Source organism: Corythoichthys intestinalis, chromosome 7, assembly GCF_030265065.1.
Source record: "Corythoichthys intestinalis isolate RoL2023-P3 chromosome 7, ASM3026506v1, whole genome shotgun sequence".
Classification (NCBI taxonomy): Eukaryota; Metazoa; Chordata; class Actinopteri; order Syngnathiformes; family Syngnathidae; genus Corythoichthys; species Corythoichthys intestinalis.
In genome coordinates this window covers 27,169,403-27,195,584 of record NC_080401.1, presented here as the reverse complement: position 1 = coordinate 27,195,584, position 26,182 = coordinate 27,169,403, and the positions used below count along the sequence as shown (strand labels likewise).

The 26,182-nt window shown below is 39.6% G+C and overlaps 3 protein-coding genes across 6 annotated transcripts; 1 reads left to right on the top strand and 2 right to left on the bottom strand.

The window, feature by feature from the left end:
- Nucleotides 1–270: 270 nt before the first annotated feature.
- On the top strand, nucleotides 271–3,907 carry LOC130919217 (placenta-specific gene 8 protein-like). The gene is made up of 4 exons (XM_057841746.1): nucleotides 271–332; nucleotides 1,430–1,503; nucleotides 1,584–1,771; nucleotides 1,846–3,907. The coding sequence occupies exons 2-4, from the start codon at nucleotides 1,437–1,439 to the stop codon at nucleotides 2,074–2,076; spliced, it is 486 nt and encodes a 161-aa protein (XP_057697729.1). The 5' UTR covers nucleotides 271–332; nucleotides 1,430–1,436; the 3' UTR covers nucleotides 2,077–3,907.
- On the bottom strand, nucleotides 1,914–26,120 carry ttc4 (tetratricopeptide repeat domain 4). Of its 4 annotated transcripts, XM_057841742.1 has the most exons (11): nucleotides 23,386–23,720; nucleotides 23,122–23,248; nucleotides 21,627–21,744; nucleotides 21,382–21,543; nucleotides 21,204–21,281; nucleotides 18,590–18,714; nucleotides 18,429–18,515; nucleotides 18,080–18,321; nucleotides 17,924–18,008; nucleotides 7,518–7,600; nucleotides 1,914–3,276 (listed from the first exon to the last, which is right to left on the bottom strand). In XM_057841742.1, the coding sequence occupies exons 3-11, from the start codon at nucleotides 21,724–21,726 to the stop codon at nucleotides 3,177–3,179; spliced, it is 1,062 nt and encodes a 353-aa protein (XP_057697725.1). In that variant the 5' UTR covers nucleotides 21,727–21,744; nucleotides 23,122–23,248; nucleotides 23,386–23,720; the 3' UTR covers nucleotides 1,914–3,176. The 4 variants fall into 4 exon arrangements, with proteins under 4 accessions (XP_057697725.1, XP_057697723.1, XP_057697726.1 ...); XM_057841740.1 differs by lacking the exons at nucleotides 23,122–23,248; nucleotides 23,386–23,720 and adding an exon at nucleotides 25,821–26,119; XM_057841743.1 differs by lacking the exon at nucleotides 23,386–23,720 and having other exon boundaries at nucleotides 23,122–23,256.
- Nucleotides 15,290–16,192, bottom strand: LOC130919216 (uncharacterized). Its single transcript, XM_057841745.1, has one exon. The coding sequence runs from the start codon at nucleotides 16,190–16,192 to the stop codon at nucleotides 15,305–15,307; it is 888 nt and encodes a 295-aa protein (XP_057697728.1). The 3' UTR covers nucleotides 15,290–15,304.
- Nucleotides 26,121–26,182: the final 62 nt, after the last annotated feature.

Sequence of the window (26,182 nt, the reverse complement as noted above, 5' to 3'; positions counted from 1 at the left end):
TGTAATGACCTACTTTGTAATGTTTACACTCTTTCGTTAATGGTGATGCAAACAGCATCTTGATCAGCAATTGTTATTGGTTTTAATTGTACATTATATACATTGTGTCTAATTTTGTCATAAAACCTTTCCTCCATTTGCTCATACATTCGATATTTGTCTACACCGACCCAAAACATGAGGCTAATATTTTTTACTTTCATTTCCCTGTATAAATTCAGGTTTGGCAGCATTCTTTTTTTTTTTTTTAACTTTACTTTACTCAAGGTAGCACTCCTCTACAGGCAGTCACTGAATCACCACTGACCCAAGAACATATCAACCTTCCTTAGGTAAGATTTATCGAGTTGTGCTTCCATCAACATTTTACATTGGGGAATTAGCTGATGTTTTTCATGCTCTATATTATTTAAACCAATCTAACTTGAGCTGCAACCTTAGACATCTGGCAAAAATAAATGCCATTTATGGGTATTAATTGTCTTGTTTGTAAATGACCTAACAAAGCGTCATGGATCTTACATCAAGGTAATTTGAAGAGCTGACAGTAACAATGTTTATATTGCTTACTAGAAAATGTATTACACATCAGTTTTCCCAATAATATTGTATCAAATTATTATATTACACACATATATATATATAATGTTATAATTTAAAACTAAAATTTCATTGAAACATAAGAAAAAAAGAAGTTATGAACAAATTGGCTTGCATAGGTACTCCAGAAAAATAAAAAACCTTTTAAATAAAGGCAGGTTTTATATTACGGGATTACCAAAAATATTTTACATCATTTGAAAAGTAATTATCCTGAAAAGTACCAAGTCTAGCACCGTGAAACTGAAGAAATTATCATAAGTTTAATATGGAAAAGATTTGAAAAGTGTTCTGCATTTCTTTTTAAATGCATTTTTACAATTACATTATTGCAAAACAAATTTGTTATCAAGTTGGTTACATTTTTCCAAGATTTTAGATTTAGCAGTCTTGGGTTACTCTGTGCAAGAATATTCCAAGACCCAAAATGACTCATCTTTGGGAGGAAATGTTATAAATCCGCCTAAAAAACTAAATATTAATTTTGGATTTGTTAATATGATTAAAATTTTAATGAAATTTAATAAAACTAAAGTTTTGAGCCAGTAAAATGTCAATTTTATGAGACACCACTTTTTAATGAGATTTTTCACAGACATCAATATGAGGCACTTTGATTTCTAACTGTAAAAAGTGCAATGCAAATCAAAATTTACTGTATTGAATCTTACATTGACTACATCATGTCCTCTTTTTGAGATGAGGGGAGGTGATGCAAGACCCTTTGTGATTTGTGAATGAAATTTAAGATGAGGGGAAGTGATGCAAGATTCTTTGTCATTTGTGAATGAAATTTGAAATTTATTCCCCTCATGTCTTAATCTGTCAGAATACATATGGACTCCCAATCTCTCGTCAACTGGCATAGTGGCCTGTGTGACTGCTTTGAAAGTGCCAGTACCTGTAAGATATAATCACACAAATGGCTTCCGACTGTTAAGTTCCTAGGTTGGTTTCACACTGATGAAATATTTTTTGTTCAGGCTGCTATGGTTTCTGGTGTTGCCCTTGCCTGGCCTGCACAGTTGCAGGCAAATATGGAGAGAACCGCTGTCTCCCATTGTGCGATGTCTTTGCCCCTGCTGCTTTTGCATCTTGCGGGATCCCTTGCTTTGTGCCACCAGCAGTCCTGTCTCTAAGAGCATCCATGCGAGGCAGATACGGTATCAAGGTATGGAGCATCAAGCTGGAAGCCATGCTTGAAAAATTTAATTCACTCAAATGTGTGTTGTACATTTCTCCCAGGGCAACCTCTGTAAGGACATCCTTGCTTCCTGTTTCTGTGTTTGGTGCAGCTGGTGTCAGATGCATCGTGAGATTAAACACCGAAGCAAAACGCCAGTTGTCCTTAATGTACACAACCAAACTATTGTGCATCAGCCTGCTCCTATAGTAATGATGCAGCCCGCCCCAGCACCTCAGATTGTAATGATGGACCCCAACCCAGCACCTCCTTACTATCCTCCTCAAAAATAAGACGTATCAAATGCAGCTTTGAGATAGAATTTGTTGAATTCACTGTCAGTCTGGACTTCAATTGTTTCTTCTCAATCATTTAATGATAATCTTGACGTTGATTAAACTAATCCAGACTGTAAAGATATGTGGTTAAAGATACTTGTTATTTGTAATGGAAGACAATCATACAACAAATACTTATTAGGAATTCCAAGAATTTACAGGAACCAAGACCATGGAAGGAGTGTGAGAGAATTATGGTTTTGTTCACCATAAATAAAAAAATAAAAAAATGTATTCATCAATTGTCAAGTGTTCTGACCTAAACCCATTGGGCTCGAGACTTAGGCGGCAGGCATCAATTGGAAGCAGTTCATTTAAAATGTAAAAATTCTGTTTTATTTACAACACCATTGAGACGCTCATGATGGCTATAATTTCTTCAGTGTAAATAATACACTTTTGTGAAAGTGAGTCCGCTTCAGTCACACATGTTTTTAAAAACCTGTTTAACTTCAGATCTATTTTGTAAAATACAGCCTGTCAGTTATGTCAATTGGGCCCATCTGTAATGTGACATGTAAATGCACTTAGTAATACTGTAGACTCTATGTTATACTTTGTGTGTGTGGATTTAGTTGTGAATTCCTTGTTGAATTAATTGTCCAAGGATTTTCAGCTTCTTCCTTCGTCTGTCCATGATGTAGAGTAACGGTTACCAATGTGGAGATCACCAGAGATCACAATTAGTCTTTTCAAAATAATAGCTTACTAAGGATAGGTCACTGTGTTTTCCTAGGAATACCATAGAAATGACTGATAAGTGGAGCACATTAACAGGTTAAATCATCCATCATATATATATATATATATTTTTGAAATCGTTAACATGATAAATGTCTTTACATACAGTAGATAAACATCATTACCTATTATTAACAACATGATTAAAGGTAATTTGAGCAAGTTTCAGAAGAGCATCAGATTGGCAAGTTTTACAGCCATACAATATAGTCTTACCAGCTCTTGCACAACAAAGTCAGTTTTCTCCTGGTGAATAAAATCTTTGGGTCAGCAAGACCATTTTCATGTGGCATTAAAACTAAAGAGCCATTTTTTCACAATCCCCGTATCTTCTTTCCTGTTAAATACTGCTTCCAGAATGATGAGCCATTCACCAAAATGATAAAGCTGGGCGTCCCCGCCTTGACAAAATACCTGCAAAATAGAAGGTGCATTGTCAAGAGCTTGAAGGAAGCAGAGTCTTAACTCAGTTTACAACAGCGCCCATGTAAAACATTTTAATTAGTGTTGGAGCTAATATTTTCCATTTCGCTATTACAATACAGTGCTAGTATAGTTTAGTGATCAAGGTTCTTACAGCTCTAGGCAAGTTAAATTCAAGACTTTTTGATGCAGTTTGAAATTAAATTTTAAAACCAACTTGACAAAAAAAAAAAAAAAAAATAGAAGAGGAACAAAAACAAATAGAAGAGGAAAAAATAAACAACACAGGACGTCAAGTAGTGTGGTCCAGTCACTGCTGAAAGTCGCAGCCGACCGCCATGACTGTCCATGTCAACACATAAAATATATACAGCTCATATAACAAAAAAAGAGCAGCAAAACAAATTAAGCAACATTGCAACATCGACTACACGCCTTAAAAGGAGCGGGAAGAAGACAATTCATTTAATCTCACCCCTATTCTCATCTAATTAAGAACAAAAAACTTCTTTTACTTCCTTCCAAAATGTAGGCAACTTAAAAATTCAGAACAATTTTGTACGTATACATTCTTGTAACCAATTTTGTCCCTTGTGATGAAGTTATCTCAGGTAGCACCCAAACCAAAAGCAATTTCATACCAACATGGTAAATGAAAGCAAAACCGTATTAACAATGGTAAAGGCCACTCACGCAGACACACATAAACTTTTATGAGTTGATCGAATTTTTGGTATTTTAAAGTCTCCATATCCTCTCAAGTTGTGAGTTCTCTCTGTCATTGTGAAAACGTTTTGCAAATTAATTAGTAATCATTTGTTGAATGCTCGTCAACGACATTGGTTAGTTACAACCAATGTTGTCACAGATTACTTTAAAAAGTAATTTAATTACCGATTACACCTCAAAAAAGTAATCTAGTTACTTTACTGATTACTTTATTATCAAAGTAACTAAGTTACTTTAAAAGTAACTTATCAGTTACTTTTTACCAATTTTTCTCCTTTTGCTACCTCAACATAAAAATGACAACAGAAAAATGTCATCGCATGTAATTGAATTTTTCACATAAGGCTTAATCTTTCAGTTAGCGGGGGTTAAATTAGTCAATGGAGTTTATTTCAACCACCATTGACTCACGATAGCTTAGCCAATCTAGAGCCCTGAAACTAACAAATAACTGACAAACTGCACGGAATTTGTTCAAATCAACTCCAACGACTAAATAAACCCTCGTTCACTTTAAGATAAAGCTTAATGTAAACAATTCTGAACTTCCCCTTTAAAATAAAGACCTAGCTGTTAAAATACTGTCTATAAAAGTTGTAAAGGAATAAAAAAATAAATAAATAATTAAGAAAGAATCCTACAACGTATTTCATAATGGGTCAAAATTATTTTTCGAGCAGACAATGTCTTTTGCTTTGCTTAGCCAAAACTACACTTGTGGAGGCAAGATGGATATTTAGAATTTCTGTAAACCTAAGCTTTCAAACGCAACCAACAACAACTGAGCTTGAACAGTTTTATATACATATATACTGTATTAGTGCTGTCAAAATTATCGCGTTAACGGGCGTTAATTTACATGCCCCGCTCAAACAGATTAAAATGACAGCAAAGTGTAATTTCCACTTGTTACTTGTGTTTTTTGGTGTTTTGCCGCCCTCTGCTGGCGCTTGGGTGCGACTAATTTCATGGGTTTCAGCTCCCTAATTATTATTGACATCAACAATGGCAAGCTACTAGTTTATTTTTTGATTGAAATTTTTACAAACTTTATTAAAACGAAAACATTAAGAGGAGTTTTAATATAAAATTTCTATAACTTGTACTAACATTTATCTTCTAAGAACTACAAGTTTTGTCATGGAGTCATGGATCCCTTTAACAGAATGTTAATAATGTTAATGCGATCTTGTTGATTTATTGTTGTAATAAACAAATACAGTACTTATGTACAGTATGTTGAATGTATAGATCCGTCTTGAGTCTTATCTTTCCATTCCAACAATAATTTACAGAAAAATATTTTATAGATGGTTTGAATTGCGATTAATTACGATTAATCTTTAAACTGTGATTAACTCGATTAAAAATTTTAAACGTTTGACAGCCCTAATATATATATATATACATATATATATATATTTGTATATATACAGTATTGGCCAAAAGTTTGGCGACACACCAAAGGTGGATACTTTGAAGACTGTAGAATATAAAGCCCGTTTTCAGTTATTTCACTTTTTTTTGCCACTCCACATGTTCGTCCATAGTTTTGATGTATTCAGAGACGATTTACAATAGTAGTGAATATATATAAAACGCAAAAATGATGAGGTGTGTCCAAACTTTTGACTTTTGTTTCAGAGTCATCAACATGCTTTGCCCCCAGTCCGACAAAAGTAAAACTCCGCCTATGGTTACAAACACTAAAAATAAAATGCGCATAAAGGCTGGTTACAAACTGTAGAAGTGCTGGCTGTCTTGATCCATGTAGGCTTTGTTTCGAGTTTTGTCGCGTTGTGCTGTAATTCCAAGTGCTTCCTTGTTGAATTGGATGTAGAGTTTTTAGCGGCGGTCAGTCTTTTTCAGCCAGCGCAAAGTTTGCAACGCACAGAGGTATTTTTGTCATCTTTACTGGACAGAAATGTGAAATAATGGCTGTATTTCCAGTGAGCAAAAACAGTCATTTGCGGTTTGTATCCTCATCCCCGATGAGAAAATGTGAGATGTGATGTCACTCCCAAACTCAAGAGCAATATTTTCTATTCAAATGCTCTTCGTACATGACTACAGTATTCTTCATTCTACATACATTATGAGGCAAAAACAAAATAGTAATGCACAGGCAACAAGGAAACTAACTTCAATCGAATTACTGGCTTGGAAAAATGAACGCGTTAGATTGCTCGTTACTGAAAGAAAGTAATCAGATTACAGTTATCAGTAACGCGTTACTGATGACGCTGGTTACAACTGGATTCATTACCTCATCACTATTCATCTTTCACGCAGCCGCTGGAAACAGAAATGTCGTTCAATACAACTGCAGGCGACTGGGAGATCTGGATTTTACGATACTTTGCGCTGGTCCTCATGAGAAATGCAGTCTTAAGGCAAAACTATACCGCTTTTATACACCGGCGCCACTAAAATCGACCAAACTGGAAGTTACCTAGTGTTGCTTTAAGTTATTCCTGACAGCCAACTTTGATAAGAATCAAAGGTTCCCATTGGATTCTACAGAAAAAACACTACAATTTCCTCAAATGGATAAATGGTAAGTTAAAAATGTGAATGGCATTATATCAAAACATGTTTTTTGAGGAATACCTGGAATATGAAAGGATAACAATTTTTCATTACTTTCAAGAAAATAACCACACCGGGTCATTTTTTGACCCACTTGTGCATCTAATGGTTAAATTAATATAGTATGTCTGTGTGGAGGCGCATTCTCATGCTGAAGCGTTATGAGGTTTTCACCGAAATTTCTGGATGGAGGAGAGGTTGACTCTGTGACACAGCAAGACTCTAGGAGACTCCATAGATTTGCGTGACGTGATCAACTGAAAAGACACTTCTATGCAGAAGAGATGAAGTTTTTTAAAAATTTTTTTCCCCACCATGTTTATATTTTTTTACATTTTTTGCTCCTCTGCCCATCAAGGCAGTGACCTCACCAATAGCAGTGACCTCACAGGTAGATTCAAATGATTCTGCTACGTTGACTGAAGATCTTTTGCTGAATTCCTTTGCGATTATTAGTGCTGGAATTGGCTTAATCGATAGAAAACTATCAACTGCATTCGAAATTCTACAAGCGGAGATTAAAGAGTTAAATGAAAGCTTCGTTTTTACACAGCACAAGGGTAAAAGACCTTAAAATGCTACGCTAAAAACAACGATCTACGGCAGGTCTACGGTCTAATTTATAGATTCAGGGCCATAAAAAAAAAAAAAAAAAAAAAAAAAAAAAAAAAAAAAAACGGGTTCACGACATGGTGAGCAAGAACATTCTCACGATGAAGCAACCATATGTTTTTCACAAAAAAAATCTGCTTATTCTCACACAAAGAACGATGCAAACATTGCAGTTTCTTAGGGTGTCCTGATCACCTGGCCCACATTGAATAGAAAATCATGTAACCTGGGTGTGAAATATCTTAACTCGCACCAGTTCTGGAACTTCAATGACATCCTGTAAAAGCTGTGTTCTTATTTACCTTTTGTGTTGCAGCACCTTTAAAAGTGAAGTCTCTGGGTCCACTTTGTAGAGTGTCTGTGTCTCTTCATCCTCGAAGAACAGCTACAGATTGAGAAGATCCAATATTATCCAATAATAATTATCCAATACAACAGTTGACCTAAAGCTAACCCCAGGTTGTACAAATTGAACATTTGTGAGTACAGAAGCTACGATAATTTTTTCTTCCAAATTTGAAGTCTGAGTTTTGACAAAACCAGACTTCTCTAACCAATTTTTAATGTCACAACAAAGATGCATGGTGATAAACTACTGCACAGCATTTTAAAAATATTAGGATCATTCCACAAATTAAAAAGTTAAAATGCAGAACATTTTACCTAAGGTAATCAAAATGCAAAACATTGCTCAAAAACTGAGGCAGTCATGCAATCCCAAACAATTAAATAACCATAGCTAGACAAACTATTCTAGGGGTTCGGCTTATAATAACAATAATAATAATAATAATTACTGTTATTGTTGCATTGCCCAGGGTTATTTGACCAATATTTACGTAGGCATACAACAGCATTGTAAATATCACAGTATCTCAGTTTGCCGTTAAGAGTACACTACAGCAGGGGTCCCCATCTGCCGGTGTTGTGCCGAAAAATGTCCCCCCCCCCCGCGTGAAATGTCCCCCCTGACGGGAACGCTTATTTATAACGCTTTATTGAGGTGAAAACATCAAATGTTTTCATGGACGCATTACAGTAATGGATTTACGACTGTTAAATCAGTTTTAAATAAATAGATTACGGAAAATACTAGAACTGTATTTTAGTAACAAATCGTGGACTGGGCCACATAACCATCTTTGAACAGAAATGTATTAGTCTACAGGTTTTCACGACCATATCCCAATGACAAACACACAGGTATGACATTTATTAGCTCAAGCAGAGTAAAATAATACATATTCACAAATCACAGTACAAGAAAATCGTTTCCATGTCCATCGATTGGTAAGAAAAAGCTGTTTGTACGAGTGACGTGTGGGTGCTCAATAATAAAATAAATAAATAAAATAAAACAAAATAAGCGCTCAATAAAGCGTTATATATAAGCGTTCCCGTTTGGGGGGACATTTCACGCGGGGCGGCTATTTTTCGGCACAACACCGGGCGTGGCGCATTTGCTACCGGGCCGCACAGAAATAATAATTTAATAACGACCGCATTCTGGCAGAATTAACCCTGTGCCCCTGCTTAACACACCAATATCCTTGTCTACTCTAGATATAATACTAAGGGATAGATTAGAATGTCGTCATAGAAATCCATTGATTGGACTGCTAGCAGTACATCTTGTTTGTGTATATAATAAATCTATGTGCGCTTGTCCTCGATAATAACATATTGCTAGGCCGCGGGTAAGCCTGTCGCAATATGCAATAATTCCATTTATCGCGCGATATATAAAAATGAAGGCGGTCATTTTTTCCGCTGCGATTTATCGTCTCGCGTGCACGTGTGTGCGCGCGTGCGGCAGACGTGCTGTTAAAAGTTCGTTACCAACTGCGCAAAATGCATCTTCGTTCCAGGTCCGGCAAAAACTAGCGCCAGAGCCAATCGTTCCCATTATATCCTATTGTTCAACGTATACCGGCCGCGTCAGTGCTCCGGAGTGACTGTAGACCACCTATGGCGCGCCGGTGTTGTTGACGTGTGGGCGCTCCCGTCAGGAGTGACATTTCACGCGGGGCGGCTATTTTTCGGCACAACGCTGGATATTTACAACAAAGTCCTCCAAAACATTGTTACCGACTTGGCTGCTACAAATAACCTCACTTTGACAACGAACAGCTGAATGAAATTAAAAGCGCTGTGCTTCAAACTCGTCCTGTTTATGAAAGCCGTCATATGCTGGTGTAGTAATGAGCAGACGTGACTCCAGCGGCGCTTGCTAACTTTTTTAATGCGCGGTTGTGCGCACGCACACACTAGATATCATGAAATGGCAAACTAGATGTGCTACGTCCCATGCCATTGGCTACGTGAGCCCAGAGTGATTATGGGACATGTAGTCCATATACTACATCGATGAATTCTAAACTGTCATTTGTCACATGAGGTTAAGAAGGCCAAATCAATCCATAACAGTGACTATAGATAATGTTGCAAATATTGTTAATTCAGTACGTGACACAGATGGATTCGAACCATAAATAGGATGTCTTGCTCATGTTGTAAACCTAAGAGAGCTGTAGCAATCAACGGTGTGCCCTGCCTCACTTTACAAACAGTAAAGATTGTTCTCAGCACTTTTATACAAATTTTTTTCATATCAGTAAGAAGTAAGCACGTAAATATTATGCACTAAAATGCATGTTTATATGACTGCAATTTAATTTTTGCTCGATAGCAAAAAAAAAAAGAAAAGAAACAAAAAATACAGTTGTTATTTTTTTTGCAGAGCATTAAATGTATTGAATCGGATCGAAAATCGTGTCCCCCGTATCAAAATTCGTACCGAACCATGACTTAACTGTATCGTTGCATCCCTATGGAACACCATTGCAGAAGCTATGATGGGAAATGTTTTCATTTTCCTAAATGCTTAAGTTATTAAGTGCAATTTTTTATTATTTTTTTAAACACATTTTATTTATTCTGTGTTTCTGTGCGGTATCAATATTGTTGTTTTTTACTTAAGAGGCAGGGTCTATTGTTTTTAGTTGTGATTTCTTAAAAAGTATATTTGAATTTAAGAGTAAATATTTATCGTGTTTAAATGGGTGTACTTGATCTATTAATATATACTGTATTCGCACTGTGTTATTGTAAATAGGTTTAAAAAAATTGGGGGGGCGCAATAATATCGCATATCGCAATAATTTATGAGAATAATTATCGCACACTAAAATTTGTTATCGCGACAGGCCTAGCCGCGGGCGCAGCACATTTGTTCCCGGAAATAATTAGCCCCCACACAAGCGAAGATGACTGAAAAACAGATGTCTTTGGAGATATTTTTACGGCGAAAAGGACACCTGGCGAGCCTGCAACCTCGAAGACCCACGAACTGCGAAGGAGTGGATTCGTGACCCGTTTGTGAATAAACCGAGTGATTCGAGCATGTCTGTGCAACAGGAAGATCAACTTGTAGAGATCCCAAATGACGGCGACCTTATTAAACGTACATTTGAGACAACAACTCTACCGAGGTTCTGGATTAAAGTCATTCTGGAATATCCTGACATCGCTAGAAGAGCATTGAAAACCCTGCTACAATTTCCAACATCGTATCTTTGTGAAGCGGGCTTCTGTTTAACGACAAGGCGAAGTCGTTAATGGTGAGAGCGGTGTGCAGTTGTGTGCAGCTTACATGGCAGGATGTATCTGAGGAGAACTTTTCTACAAGTCCTTCCATGATCAAACATAAGTTAATATTCCTTTCTTTCAAGAAAGTTTGTAGTGTTTACTTTGGAATCGCAGCATTTGTGCATTTTGCAGCTCTGTTTAACATTACGCGCATGCGCAGAACTGCATCGTTGCAATTTTTGATGGGGTTGCAAAATTTGTCAGAACACCGGTCCGTGAAAAAAAGATCCAAATAACACCGGTCCGTGGTGCAAAAAAGGTTGGGGACCCCTGCACTACAGTATGTCTTTCTATTGAGAGGCCAGGTCTGAGAAGAAATCCACTGCCCTCTGCTGTCAATTTTGGCTAAGTTCTGTCTGTCAGTGCCAGCAAGCCCAGCATCAAGTACTCTCCTGTGCTCAGAGATTCAAGCTTCTTCCTCACAATGTTGACCAGCTATCTTTCCTGAAAATGAACTCTCAGGTCATTGGGTGATAGATGGTGTGAGTGAATCAGGGAGCTGACAAGTCAAGTATGCATCATTTGTTTCGGTTTTGTTTTCATGATTTGTAATTACAGAAGTGAAAACGTGTGGGTGTTCAAATGTGACCGCTTAACCTTTCTGACTGCATGAGTTTAATTTCTGTTACAAATTGAAATACACTAAAACAACATCCATGGCAATTCATGAATTCAATTCAATTTTATTTGTATAGCCCTCAATCACAACAGAAGTCTCAAAGGGCTTTACAGAGGCAATATGATACACAATTAGAAATGAAGCAACAAAGATGAATAGATGCAGTTCAAGTCCTGGGTATCCCCTATCCTTAAGACCCTCCATGCCGGCAAGGAAAAACTCCAAAAACTCCAGAGTCAATTGGGAGAAAAATGAGAAACCTTGGGGAGTACCACAGTCAGGAGAGATCCACTCCCAGGATGGATAGACAGGAACCCCAGAACGGCTAATGGGAATTAGCAAGCGAAATTATAGTCCGTAAAAATACAGTGGAGTGAAGGTGCAAGAAGAAGTCCCTCTAGTCAGATGAGACGGGGGTAGCAGCGAGGACGTCTATCCAGCCAGGGGTCCGGACAGTCAGGAGGCTGCAGCTGAAAAATAGCCCCTCCCCAAAGGGGAAGGGGGAAAGGGGACACCGGGTGACTAGTGATGAAGAGACTAGACAACTAGATATTAACATTGGAAAATAGAAATAAAGTAAGACAAGTGGTAGGTAGAGTAAGAAAAGGAGATAGAACTCAGCGGCTGTACTGCCCCCAGCATTATAGCTTCTAGTGCAGCTTAGACTAAACTGTGAGTCTACTCCGACTTCAACTAGCCTAACCATAAGCTTTGTCGAATAGGAACGTTTTTAATCTAATCTTAAATGTGCAGACTGTCTCGGCTTCTTTAATACTAGCTGGAAGCTGATTCCATAAAACAGGGGCTTGGTGGCTAAAGGCTCTAGCTCCGACAGTACTTTTATGAACCCTGGGAACTACCAGTAGACCTGCATTCTGAGATCGGAGTGTTCTGTTGGGGCGGTATGGAACCAGAGCATCGGTGAGATAAGGTGGCCCCAACCCATTAATGGTCTTAAATGTAAGAAGAAGTATTTTAAATTTAATTCTAAACTCGACTGGAAGCCAGTGAAGTGCCTGGAGCACAGGGGTGATGTGCTCTCTTCTATTGGTTCCTGTTAAAAGTCTTGCTGCTGCGTTTTGGACTAGCTGAAGACCTTTTAGAGAGCTTTTAGGACAAGCTGCAAGTAGGGAGTTACAGTAATCCAATCTCGATGTAACGAACGCGTGAATTAATTTTTCTGCATCGCTTTTAGATAAAATATTTCTAATTTTGGCGATGTTGCGCAGGTGAAAGAAAGCCGTTCTACAGGTTTGTTTAATGTGTGCTTTAAACGATAAGTCAGGGTCAAATAAAACTCCTAGGTTTTTAACTGTGGTGCTGGAGGCTACACTTACATTGTCCAGAGTGACTATCTGGGCAGCTAAAGAGTCTCTAACACTTTTCGGGCCTATTATAAGGACTTCTGTCTTTTCAGGGTTAAGCAGAAGATAGTTAGTGCTCATCCAGGTATTTATATCTCGGACGCAGGCGCTTAGTTTTTCTACTTGCCTGACCTGCTCAGGTTTAATTGATAAATACAGTTGTGTGTCAGCGTAACAATGAAAGTTAATGCTATGTTTTCTGATGATATTACCTAGAGGAAGCATATACAGCGTAAACAAGATGGGCCGAGGACAGATCCTTGCGGCACACCATAACTAACTCTAGAGTACGATGATGATTGTTGGTTTACATTGACAAACTGGTACCTATTAGATAAATATGATTTAAACCAGCAGAGGGCTGCTCCTCTAATGCCTATGTCACATTCTACTCTCTGCAATAAGATATTATGGTCGATTGTGTCAAAGGCTGCGCTCAGGTCCAACAGAACCAGGATCGAGACTAATCCAACGTCAGCGGCAAGTAACAAGTCATTAGTTACTTTAACTAATGTGGTTTCAGTGCTATGATGAGCTCGAAAGCCAGACTGGAACTGTTCAAATAAACTATTGTCCTGTAGGTGCTGACAGAGCTGTTTAATTACCACTCTTTCAAGGACTTTGGAGAGAAATGGTAAGTTAGAAATAGGTCTGTAATTGGCCAAAATTTCAGGATCAAGAGTAGGTTTTTTCAAGAGCGGTTTAATAACTGCATATTTAAAGGACTGCGGCACGTAGCCAGTAACTAATGAGGTATTTATTATATTTAAGATAGTGTCAATAGTTAAGAGGCAGAGTCTCTTTAAAAAGTTTGGTTGGGATTGGGTCGAGGAGGCACGTTGATGGTTTGGAGGACATTATAATTGAAATTACATCAATTTGGTCTACAGTGGTGAAGTTATTTAATGTTTTAGAGGGGTTTATAGGAGATTCCGAATTCTTTGTCTGCACTTTATCAGATCTAATAACTGGAAGTGATTCATTTATTTTATTTCTAATAGTTGCGATTTTATTGTTAAAAATTTTTAGGAAGTCATCACAGCTAAGGGTGGTTGGGATATAAGCTTCTATTGAGCTGTGACTGTTTGTCAGCCTTGCTACAGTGCTGAACAGAAACCTAGGATTATTTTTGTTTTCCTCTATTAAGGATGAGTAATATCTGGTTTTAGCCGTACGCAAGGCCTGCTTATATGTCACTAAGCTTTGTTTCCAGGCAGAGAGGGTGTGCTCTGTGTTGGAACGGCGCCAAAGTCTTTCTAATTTACGTGTCGATTGTTTAAGAGAGCGTGTTTCAGCATTATACCAGGGAGAGGCTCGTCTCGGCTTGACAAACTTTAATTTGGAGGGAGCGACGACGTCGAGGGTAGTACGAAGCGTAAACATAACACGATCAACAAACTCGTCATTAACAGCAAGGCCGGACATTATTCCATCATAATTAGATGACATGGAGGCAAATATAGGCTGAATTATCTGTTTATACTCTGAAACAGAGCGATCACCTAATGTCCTTTTCATCTGAGTTCTAGTCACTAGTGGCGGATTATCTTGAAGCACAAACTGAAAGGTAATTAGAAAATGATCAGACAGTACGGGGTTGTGGGGATGGACACTAAGATCACTAATCTCCGTACCGTAGGTTAAAATCAAGTCCAGGGTGTGCTTGTGACTATGAGTTGGTTTATTTACATTTTGAATGAAGCCAGTCCCATCTAGTAGGTCATTAAAGGCCTTACCAAGGGAGTCACCTTCATCGTCAACATGTATATTAAAATCCCCTACAATTATAATTCTATCCCAGCTTAGCAAAATACTAGATAAAAAGTCAGAGAAATCTAACAAAAACTGTGAGTAGGGACCAGGGGGACGGTAAACCACTATGAAAAGAACTGGTTTTTGGTTCTTCCAGTTAGCGTCTATAATTGATAGTGCTAGGCTTTCAAAGGAGTTATAAATGTAATTAGATTTACTTTTTGGGCTCATACCTAAACAAGAGTGTGATATTACTGCCACCCCCCCCTCCACGGCCCGTGCTTCTAGCTGTGTGAAAATTCACGTGACTTGGGGGTGTGGATTCATTAAGTCTAACAAAGTCATCCTGCTGAAGCCAAGTTTCAGTCAGGGCCAAAATATGAATATTATAATCCCCAATTAAGTCATTAACTAACAGAGATTTGGGCGAGATTGACCTGATGTTTAATAAGCCGCATTTTATATATTTATTAAGAGCTATTTTATTTTCATTTTCACTGCTATCAGGGGCTATATGTATTAAATTCTTTGGTCTCGTTCCTATAGTACTCTGTTTTCCCCTGTTCACTATACGAGGCACGGACACAGTCTCTATCTTCTGTCCTGAATTTTGGATTTGTGACAGTTTGGAAACAGGCGAGTGGTCACTACTAACAGAATTGTGTTTTACACTACAACACTGCGCCCGGGCCCCCACTCTGAAGTGTCACTTTGGGAGACTTAGTTTGGCGGCCAAATTTCGAGTTAAGAGAGCAGCACCGTCCCAAGTCGGATGAATGCAGTCTCGGCGCATGAGCCCGGACTTGCCCCAAAACGCGTGCCAGTTATCAACAAAGACTATATCGTTTTCTGGGCACCATCTAGACAACCAGCGGTTAAATGATGAGAATCTAGAGTACATCTCATCATTGACCAAATTAGGCAGAGGACCAGAGAAAACTACGGTGTCCGCCATCGACTTAGCAAGTTTACACACCGAGGCTACGTTTAATTTAAGCACCTCAGACTGTCTCCGCCGGGCGTCGTTACCGCCTGCGTGAATCACGATACGGCGGAACCTCTTCCTACTCTGCTTTAAGAGCCTGAGGTTTCCTTCGATGTCACCGACTCTGGCCCCTGGGTAACACCTGACAGACACCGCCGGGTGCTTCACGTCTCTAACTATGGAGCTTCCAATTACGAGAGTGTCTGGTTCAGCCGGTGTGTCGCTGAGGGGGGCAAACCTATTGCTGACGTGAAGCTGCTGGCGCACTAAGGTTGTGCGTTTACCACTGCGCTTCCCCCGTACAGTCACAAATCCGTCCTTAATTTCCCCCGGCTGCACGGGGCTCGCTGGGGGGCTAACTGCGCTAGCAATCCTACTACTGCAAGCACGACCTGCGGGCCCTGCCACTACCTGGCTATAGCTAGGACTAGCTTTCGTCTCTAGAGTGCAGAGCCGTGCTTCTAGCTCAGAAACCCTGGTCTCCAACCCTGAGACTAAGCTACACTTCCTACAGCTACTACTGTCCTCGACGAAGGAGCCAGGGTGCTCGCTATACATACAGCACACTGAGCAGAAAAGACGGGAGGAAGAAGGCAGAGGGCTAGCCATAGCTCGGATAAGCTAGGCTAGCAAGATAGAGCTAAAGAGGAGAGTAGAGTAGTTTTAACCCACGACCTGTTAAATCGTGGGATAAAACAAATTAAGGAGCACTAGGAGAGCCGAACCAGCCTAGGATCGATTCTCCGATGTGTCCGTGGGATAAAACAAATTGAGGAGCACTTGGAGATTAGCGACTAGTAGCAGCGCTAACAAACAAACGATACACTCACCGGATGTGACGTCACGTTCCCCTCGGATCGGCAGAAATAACCACCTGTTACAACCAAGGTAGGCAGAAGAGCATGTCATGAGTGTGGAAATGTCACACAAATACTGTACGGTCACTGGTGCTGTAACACAGTGGTCCCCAACTTTTTTTCCACCACAGATCAGTGTGATGTGGGCCTTTTTGTGGGCAACGTGTGGCAGAAAATTACAGTAAATATAAAATAACAACCCGGCTAAAAATGAAAATAAAGTGCAGGGAAAATGTAACTCACCATATGCTGAATCAACCTTTTTTTAACAGCGTCCTCTCCTAGAGCTGGACTGTATATATCCTTGGTCGCAGGCATAATGAGTTCTTTCCCAATTGTGAAAGTTTTCTTGGCTTTAGCCATACAGTTCGCCACGAGGTATGATGCTGTCAGTGCATTAATGTTTTTCCCCTTGTTTGCTAGCTTTTAGCCACATATTATGCAGAATGGACTTGGATGTAGCCTCCTTTTCTGGCTCAGCAGGTGGCCTTTTCCCCGTAAAAACGCTGTCCAAAGACATCTGTTTTTCAGTCGTCTTCGCTAAATTGTGGGCTTATTATTTCCGGGAACAAATCTGATGCGCCTACGTCATTATCGAGTACAAGCAACAGATAGATATAAAAAAAAAAAAAAAAAAAAAAAACAGATGCCTGGATTTCAATGACTTCCTGTCCAGTTTTATTATTATATCTAAAGAGTAGACAGCCATATTGATGTGTCAAGAAGCACAGGTAAGATTGCGGTCGTTAAATTATGTATCATTTCTCTGCGGCCCAGTAGGAAATGTGCCACGGACTGATACCTGTCCCTGGCCCGGTGGTTGGGGATCCCTGCTAAAACATATTGTACTTTGGGGTTTTGAAAATTATTAAATGTCTGACAATCAATCAATGTGTAACTTGAAACGGAAAGAAAGCACCTCTATAATGTGCATTCCAATAGAGAGTATCTTGTTCAAAGAATTGAAGAAAAAAAAACAAAACTAAAATAATTAATTTCCTCTGATGTGAAATAGTGGAGAAAATGTCAATAAAAGCCAGTATTTACAGGAAGTGGCAGCTTGACATGCGGGCAGACATTTTATCAATGCCGCTACTATTCTAGCCAATCAAATGGGAAGATCAATGATTGTCTGCCATTTCTCGTGATGTTATTAATAACCATTATCACATGCAACTGTGCTTGAGTCTATCAGTGCGTACAGTACAAATGTGCGTGGGAATAACTGATGTCACAAAATGGCTGTGCCCCTAAGCGATGTGATTTTTTTGTGTTCAAACATTTTTTCCCACATAATCCGAAGTCTCAGAAATATGTGATTTGCATACTTATAAACTTTGAGCAACCATCTTTCATATAAATTTAAATTTAAGGGACAAACTGCACTCAGTAAAATCAAACAAATACAGTGTGCTGATTTTTTTTTTTTTGCTTCAAATTATTTTACTGAAAAAGATTTTGTTAAGAATGAAAGAACACTAACCTGTAAATTTTGAATGTGGTATTTTCTGTCCGCATCCCAAGGTGGGAGTTCTTCCCCAAACATGACGACAAAGTGATCCAAAAACCTAATACAAAAATTGAGATTAAGATGTTTTTTTTCATGGGCTATTCTCAACATCATGCACGCAAAGTGTACCTGTTGTTCTCACAGAAAGCAGAGATGAAGTCACTCTGCTGATGTTCCGGATAGAGGAACAGCACAGGCCAATGCAGCAAGTCCTGCTCGTCCAGAAAGACCTGAGCCCCCGTGGCTTGATGTGAGGTAAGACCTTCCAGGCTCAGCTCAGCTATTGCCGTTGAGGACCCTTCATCATCATCTTCGCCATCTGAACCCGACTGACGAGGCGTCACAGACTGAAAAAGCTTGATGCCTCGCGCCTGCAACAAAAACATGATGTAGCACATGGATTTAAGAGTAATATTTTATTCCAATCAAGGACTGATTCTATCTTCTCACAAATGATTTTAATATGCCTTTTTTAAACCTTTATCGCAGACAAAAGAGCATCCTTCTGATTATTCAACTTCTTTTCTTTGACCTTGGCCTTTCTGGCATCTCTTTCTGCTGCCCTCTGTGGTTAAAAAAATAAAAATAATCATTGAATTGTATGAAGCAACACTATTTTGCTCTTAGGAGCAATGCTACCTTGTGTTTGTCTGCTGCTGTTCTCAGGTCTTGCAACTTCTTGTCTGTAGGATGAGCTTTAAGACCGTCTTCACACCATTGAATGGCTGCCCCAAAGTTACGCAACTCAATACAACACTGAGCACCTGAACATACAATGTCGTCAAAGCACAAATTCAAATCACAACCCTAGATGACTCCAGTGTAGCCAGTAAAAGGTTTTCAATACTTTTAGATAAAATAAACTTAAATGTCTTTTAAACTTCAACACTGTACGTGTCGGCGGCGACACTTTTACTCATATCTTTGAAGCCTTGTCACGCTGTAATTACGTCACCCATGTGCCAGTGGTTGGTCTCATTTGAAAGTGTGGAAGTTAAGGACCACGCCCGTTTTTACTTGAAGTCAATCGACCAAGTAAAACGGGAGATTATGTATTTGATTTTTATTGCCCTCATAAATAAGCATTAAAACGCTGCATGGACCATGTGTTTATGTCCATATTTCCATCATTTCTTGTCCTTTTTCATAACCGGAAGCACCACGAAAGACTACATATGCCAGGAGCCATTATGAGGTCACGAAGGACAGACGTAATGTGAACATTTTTAATAAACTGCCGAGTGAGGTGCCACCTGAGAGGGAGGCGAGGTAGCTGGCGACAGCCGGTTGGAATGAACGAGCGACTTAGAAACGTGCGGAATGATTCGAAAACTAAATGTAGGCAAGATAATGCATTATTTCATCAACTCAAGGAAGAGGATGGACCAGATTTGTCACTGTTTTCTTCGGATGAGTGGGGGAGTTGGGAAGAGTGACCGTGAAATACACGCCATAAAGAACCTAAACACCATGTTAGTATTGAGGTCGTTTTCACAGACTTATACCAGAATTACATTCATTAACTTGAAATACCTTTCTGTGGATTTTCTCCTGATGTCCAACTCCGCGCCAACGTAGTCAGACTCAGGCCATGTCTACACGTAGCAGGGTATTTGGCATAAAGAAGAACTTTTTCTACGGTTTGGCCTATCATCCCCACGCACATTTAAACGAGGGTTCTTGAAAAGTGCGGGCAGAATGAAGATTTGCGAATTCTGCGTTTATGGCACCATCATCTCAGACACGGATAACCGAAGATTTTACTATGTAAATGTCAGTGACTGCGACAAACTTTGTCCCTACGTCACACATGAGACCAATGTTTACATTTGGAGTAAATTAGATGCTTTTTTGCTTCCATTTATTTACAAACTCTTGCAGTGCTCGATATTGAAGAACACATGCAAAGGATGGGGGTTTATTATGGACAGTTATTTGTCGCCCATTGTTATGAATGGACTTAAAAATGAATGTGGTTGGCTGTAGAAGCTTTTTTGTCAGCAAACGCGCTGGTGTGGAGGTAATTATTTTTTTCTTGACGTATTAGGGCACGATCCTTGGTTTTAAAAACCCCTGCTGGTGTAGACATGGCCTCAAGCTTGCAATAGCAGTATCGATATGATTTTCAAAATAAAGCATGTAAAGGAACAATTTGTATTTGACATGCTATTTCGGACAACTTCTGGCAAATAAATGTTAATAATAATAATCAAATAAATAATGAGCTATAGATATTCATTTAGACGTACAGTGCGACCTAAATATATAATCGCTTCGACACACAATCTTTTCGACATCCAACGTAAAATTCGACTCGCCATTTGTTTCTACATTCGACGACATGCTCGAAATACGACGATATGACAGCAACGCAGACGGATGCACTGCAAATTTTCTTGTGAGAGAAATCAACACCGGTTTCAAAAAGGTTGGTACAGGTGGTGAAACAAGGAAAAAGGTGACGCTTACCATTGAAATGAAGATGCAAATTAGAGAAAAATATTAGCGTGGGGTGCGCATCTGTGAACTGGCTCAACAATACATCTTCACGGTCCTCCTCTGACCACTGTTCGCCAGTCTTTATAAGTTACGATGAGAATTATTATTATGGTAACATCACCAAAGAAATCGCCAGCTTCGTCAGGTGTTTAGCATTCATTTCAGAACTTATCCAACACAAAACGGCTACTGTCTTCCGAAGCTGACGGTGTACTCAAGAAAACAATGAAAGCCAAAGTCAACTCAACCGTGTCGCTACCTCTCTGTCATGTCAGCCACACGGTGTGTTCAGGTACAGAAAAACGTGCGCCGCATTAGATCCCGATTCGTTACACTGTTACAGGAATTATTATATTATTATTACTCAAATTTTTTAAAAATAATTTATTTGTTCTGCTATGTGTAATTGCCATTCGTAATCGTAACAGCAGTGTTTGTTAAGGATTAATCAAGGTTTTCGGGCTGTGGAACAAATTAATAGCATTATAATGTATTCTTATGAGAAAATCCTGCTTGACATTCGACCATTTCGACATACAAACAAGGTCCTGGAACGAATTAACTTCGTATATAGAGGTACCACTGTATTGTTAAATTGTACAAATTGAAAAATAGAATGTATCATTAAATCTTAAAAAAAAAAAAAAACTCGTTTGCGAGGCGCAGCGGCTTTTATTTTGGTGTGGCGGTGCGCCACAATCTTTTATGCGTAGGGAAACCCTGAAATAAATAAATGTAAGACTGTAAGACATACCTCTAATCAAGGCTTTAAGATGCTGTGGGTTAAGCTTCTTTGCGGCTGCAGAGTCATTCAATGCAGATCGCATGTTGCCTAAGTGTCAACAGATGAAATCCAAAACGGTACTTATGATCAGTTTAGTCATTTAAAAGGAAATTCATTTCTTTGCAGGGTTAAAAGTATAATTTTGTACCAAGATGAAAGTGTGCGGCTGCACGGTTGGTGAGAAGAACAGTATCCAGGTCTTGGTCATCACATTTATTCTTCAAAGCTGCTGTATATGCCAGGATGGCCTTTTGGTAGTTCTTCTCTTTAAAATATTCATTGCCCTCATTCTTTAAACTTTGTGCTTTTTCTGAAGAATGATATAAATAATTAGTATGACTTATTTGAAGTTGGACACATATAAACATTGTGACAAGATTTTGACCCACTTACCTGCTGGGGTCCTGTCTTCATCATGGATAATTGCCTGGATATGAGCAAGCTCTGGGTATTTTTCGGGGTCAATCTCCTCTGGTGCTGTTTTCATGAACATTGGTATTTTATCAAACTCCTGAATAAGACCAGAAGAGAGTGAAACACACGATTCTAATAAATGTCAATGTCAAACAACTCATAATTAAGCATCTACCAACAAACTATTTATTTGAAGCTTCATTTGAAGAAAATCGTGAATCGAAATATCTGCCAGAAGAATTGCAGTTTATTTCTAAAATCGCCCAGCCCCAATTGCAAGGGCGTACGTTTGCACAGGGACGGTAGGGACATAACACCACCAACTTTTAGGGATGCTCAAATTGTCCCCCGGACTTTTAAGCAACCTTATTTGCATTTTATAATGAATTCAAGTTATATAGGTAATTTAGATTGTCTTCCCATAAATTGTAAGGATAGAATTGACCCTACATTATGTTCAGATTTAAATTTACCCCTTTTCACTTGCTGAATGTGCTGGTCCATTCCCCCCCCCTTCAAATGCACATTTGATTGGCTGATAACTAGAACCCCCACATTCCCACAATCCCGACAGAAATACATGTCGACTTGCCGCCTCCTCCGCCCCCTTTGAAGGAGAGGGATATTAGAATTTTTTTCCCCCAATTTTTTTTTTTTTTTTTAGAAGCTCCAGTGGCGCAATCGGTTAGCGCGCTTTACTTATAATTTTTTTTTCCGGCTAGCAGCAGCCACTTTATGTAAAAAGATGTCAATGTTGTGAAGGTGAGGAACACGCCACTAATTTTGCAACTGAAAGTCCGACCTGCATCAGAGTTAGCATAACATTAAACTGTGTGAACTTGCTAACCTGTAAAACTCGAGTAGAAAGCTGCTTAGAAAATAAAATAGAAATATAGCTGCTTAAGAACCAGCTACATTTGAGAAATATACCCAATCTGTTAGGTCTTATCGGTCTTTGTCAGGTAACGTAACGCTGTCAAAAGCCGCAGTGCATTGTGGGTCGAATCGCCATTTTGAGTGCACACTTATTGTAAACAACTGAGCAGTGAGAATCGTCTTTGCTTTCATCATTGTCTTTGATAAATGGGACACTCGTGTTGTTTGAAAGGCTGCCATACTAAATCACACGACAAAAATGGCAGCAAAGTTGACCACGACGTAAGATTTTTTGGTTTTCCCTCTTGGAAAAGAGGTCATAGACAGCAGGTTGAGGAACTACCGAAGCGGCGTCGGATGGCCTGGGTCGCAGCGGTGAAACGACTTTCTACACCATATCTCCCTTCTTGCGTGTTTGCTCTCGGCATTTTCATAAAGGCAAGTCTATAAAAACATTATAGAGTGAATGATTTGAAAGATAAAGGTAAACAGCAAAAATGCACAGAAATATTTATCAATTCGTGAGATCTGATGGGATGGTAGCATGTCTGATTAAGTGTTTACGATTGTGAAATGCCATGGAAATATCCAATCTTACCTAGCTTTCTAAATAAAACCTGTGATTGCAGGTGAACCAGCTTATGAAATGATGGAGACTGACCCAGACTGGGCACCATCCCTACATCTGGGACACACATCTGTTACACCGACAAACACCGCACGCTCTGCAAGACAAGTAGGCGTGAGCAGCTACGGAACGAGACACTGCAAGCACCAGAGATGCTGCATGGCAATGTCAACACTGAAACAATATATTGTGCAATATACATGAATTTGCATGTCATTATGGCAGTTCCTTCACCTGTTTTAGTCATGTGATGTTTAAGATGATATTCAAGGTACAATTCAAGTTCAAGGATGTTCAAGTAAGAGCTGTATCATGTTTCTGAGAGGAGCAACGAGTGACGACTATGTTGTCGCAGTCCTGCGGTCGAAATGTGAACATCCTGCACCAAGCCATTCTTTAAATGTCCATGAGCTTCGAGAGATTGATAGTTTTTAAAATGTAAGCGCTGATACCGTAAACGAGGGACTTTTTTTAATATCCAGCGATGAAGTTGGAGGCAGTAATGTGGCGTCGGAGCTACTCCTGTTCTGGTTTGTTTACATCCGTGGTACACTAGTGTTGTATCGGTCGCGAACGATTCGGTCTTTTTGAACGAATTGTTTGGGTGAACGAGACCGAACTAATCACCATCTGCACTGATTCGTTCTATGAAGTTGGTGGCGCTTGTTCGCTGCGTGGGAGGGCGTTGAGCAAGCGGCAGCGTCTTCTGACATCGCACACGACCAATCAGACGCCAGCCTCATCGCGGGCAGGGGAGGGAGCGGAAACAGAATCATGGCGTATGTCACTCATTTCCACGTGTGGCCAATAAGCAGCCAGCGTGCAGGCAGGGGGGAAAGACTGAGTTTTGTCACTTCCCGTTCAGTGATTCGGTCCTCCGGTTCCTGACCTAGCTTGCTGCTAACTTGACTTTCCAGTAATGACTATGCGGTGAACGAGTCATAAAATGAAAGGAAACGACTTTGTCACATATTTGTTAACGTGGAGCCTATCAAATGCTGCTCAAAAAGACAAAAACACCACACAAATCTAGCGAGCATGGTTTAGTGTTCTACTTTTCTCAACAGACTCGGGACTGTGCCTATGACGATATACTATCAAATTTACAGTAATTTAAAACACGCGTAGCTACGAGGCAAGCAAAACCTGAGCTGCGGTCGCGTGACGGCAGTGAAGCGGGCAGAGAACTGTCACTATATGGAGGCTTCATGGCAGCGATATGTACCTCATATGTGCACAGAAAAAAAATAATATTTAGTATGATCACCATAATACTGATTTGCAATGAAACTGTATATACATGTCAATTTTTTCCGAGTGTTTTTTTTTTTTTTTTTCCCGTGTCAGAGGGTGTCGGTTGGTTTGACAAATTATGTCAATCCGTCCATCATGTGCTACTCAAGCGCCCCAAAAACAAAGCGCGCGGACACGGGAGATGTCGCAATATGTCTACATTTTTCTTAACAGACTAATGAGAGTAGAAAGGCGAAATCATAAAGCAAACAATTATTTCTCGTCAACATTTGACGATCTGAGATGCGGGGACGACAGGGGAGCTGACCGGATTATTTTATTTATTAATACCAGTGCAAAAATTCAAAACGATCATCTTAATAATAAAAAACAAAAATACAACAGAGCGAGAGGTTAATATGATGTGTTGGCCGTTCCATAATTAGAAATTAAACTTTCGATTTATTTTTATTTTCGTGACAGCAGGCATGCCGCGTTGGCTGTTAGCAGCAGCATTGTATATGTGAGCAAGATCATGCTAAAGAAAGTCCGTGCGCCCCCTACCCCAAACCCCGACTTCCCCCTCAAAAGGAAAATGTTTAACCGTGTCCTAATTCGAAATGCAAGCACGAGCCATGACTTTGAGCCCATAGAACTAGGACAGACGACGCGGAAGTTCTCCCTCGCTTTTGCAGCAGCGGGAGAGAGACGAGGCTGTCTCTGAGAGCAGAATGATATCGCCTGTCACTCATTTCTGAAACTACGACGAGTGGTCAATGTGCAAGAGAGGGAGGGACCAAGCAATGTCACTTCCCGTTCAGTTATACTGCGAAGCGGTCTTTGGTGATTCGTTCGGCAACGTCACTTCCCGTTCACTAACCGAACGATTCATTTGGGTGGGGAGGGAGATGAGGGGGGCGAACGATTCGTTGAACGATTCGTTTGAACGAATCGTTTTACTGAACGAACCGGAATGGATTCGTTTACTCAAGTGAACGACAGATCCCGTCACTATGGTACACTCAAAATGGCGCATGGGGGCGTGTCCACTAGTTTGGGCACGTGACTGACAAAGACCAATTAATGTCCCATCCTCAACAAAAAGTGCACATGCAGGTAATGCTGTTATAGCGTCCCTGCCAATGTTGCGACCAAACCTTCGCCCTTGCCTAATTGACATATATCCTCGTCTCTACAGCGTTGGTTTTATTCTTAGTTGAAACTTGAAAGTCAGCCAAATTGACATTTACATTCCAGTCGTACCTCATTAGTATTAACACATAATTGGGGTAATGATTGGGCAAGATGTTTACCAAACCCACAGACGTAAAACCAATAGCTTAGAACTCGGTTTCCTTGCAGTCTGCCAAAATATATGAATAGCAGCCCTCTGCCAAGTAACGATGCGCTAAAATCGAGCTACAGTAAACTCTTACCTCTTCCCATGTGTCTTCATTAAAGGGATTTTTGTATTTATAACGCGTGAAGGCTTCCGCGAAAAGGTCGTCATCGTCGCTGTCGTTCTGTGTAGCGGGGGAAGCCATGATTATTTAAATGTTAGCTGTGCGCCGTTTTTTCGACTACAAGTTTGTTCTTTATACTATTATTATATCTCTAAATCAATCTCAACAAAAGAGCGTCGGGCTATATTTTGACTGCACGTGTAGCAATGGAACGACTTTCCAAACGGTCCGTGCGGAAACAGTCCTGAGGCAAAAGTTCCTTGTATTTTGTTACGTGGAAACTAACCAAGGAAATAAGAGTTTTTTTTTTTTTTTTTTTTTGCAGGTTTGAGGTC

What these genes read in the sequence shown, in the direction of transcription:
- LOC130919217 (XM_057841746.1), top strand. Translation starts at nt 1,437, where the DNA reads ATGGACTCCCAATCTCTCGTCAACTGGCATAGTGGCCTGTGTGACTGC. An exon ending in CTTTGAAAGTGCCAGTACCT is followed by an intron (nt 1,504 to 1,583) that starts GTAAGATATAAT and finishes TTTTTTGTTCAG; the next exon opens with GCTGCTATGGTTTCTGGTGT. An exon ending in GAGGCAGATACGGTATCAAG is followed by an intron (nt 1,772 to 1,845) that starts GTATGGAGCATC and finishes CATTTCTCCCAG; the next exon opens with GGCAACCTCTGTAAGGACAT.
- ttc4 (XM_057841740.1), bottom strand. Translation starts at nt 25,928, where the DNA reads ATGGCTTCCCCCGCTACACAGAACGACAGCGACGATGACGACCTTTTC. An exon ending in ATGAAGACACATGGGAAGAG is followed by an intron (nt 21,745 to 25,820) that starts GTAAGAGTTTAC and finishes GGTCTTATTCAG; the next exon opens with GAGTTTGATAAAATACCAAT. An exon ending in AAGGTGCTGCAACACAAAAG is followed by an intron (nt 3,277 to 7,517) that starts GTAAATAAGAAC and finishes TCTATTTTGCAG; the next exon opens with GTATTTTGTCAAGGCGGGGA.
- LOC130919216 (XM_057841745.1), bottom strand. Translation starts at nt 16,192, where the DNA reads ATGGCTAGCCCTCTGCCTTCTTCCTCCCGTCTTTTCTGCTCAGTGTGC.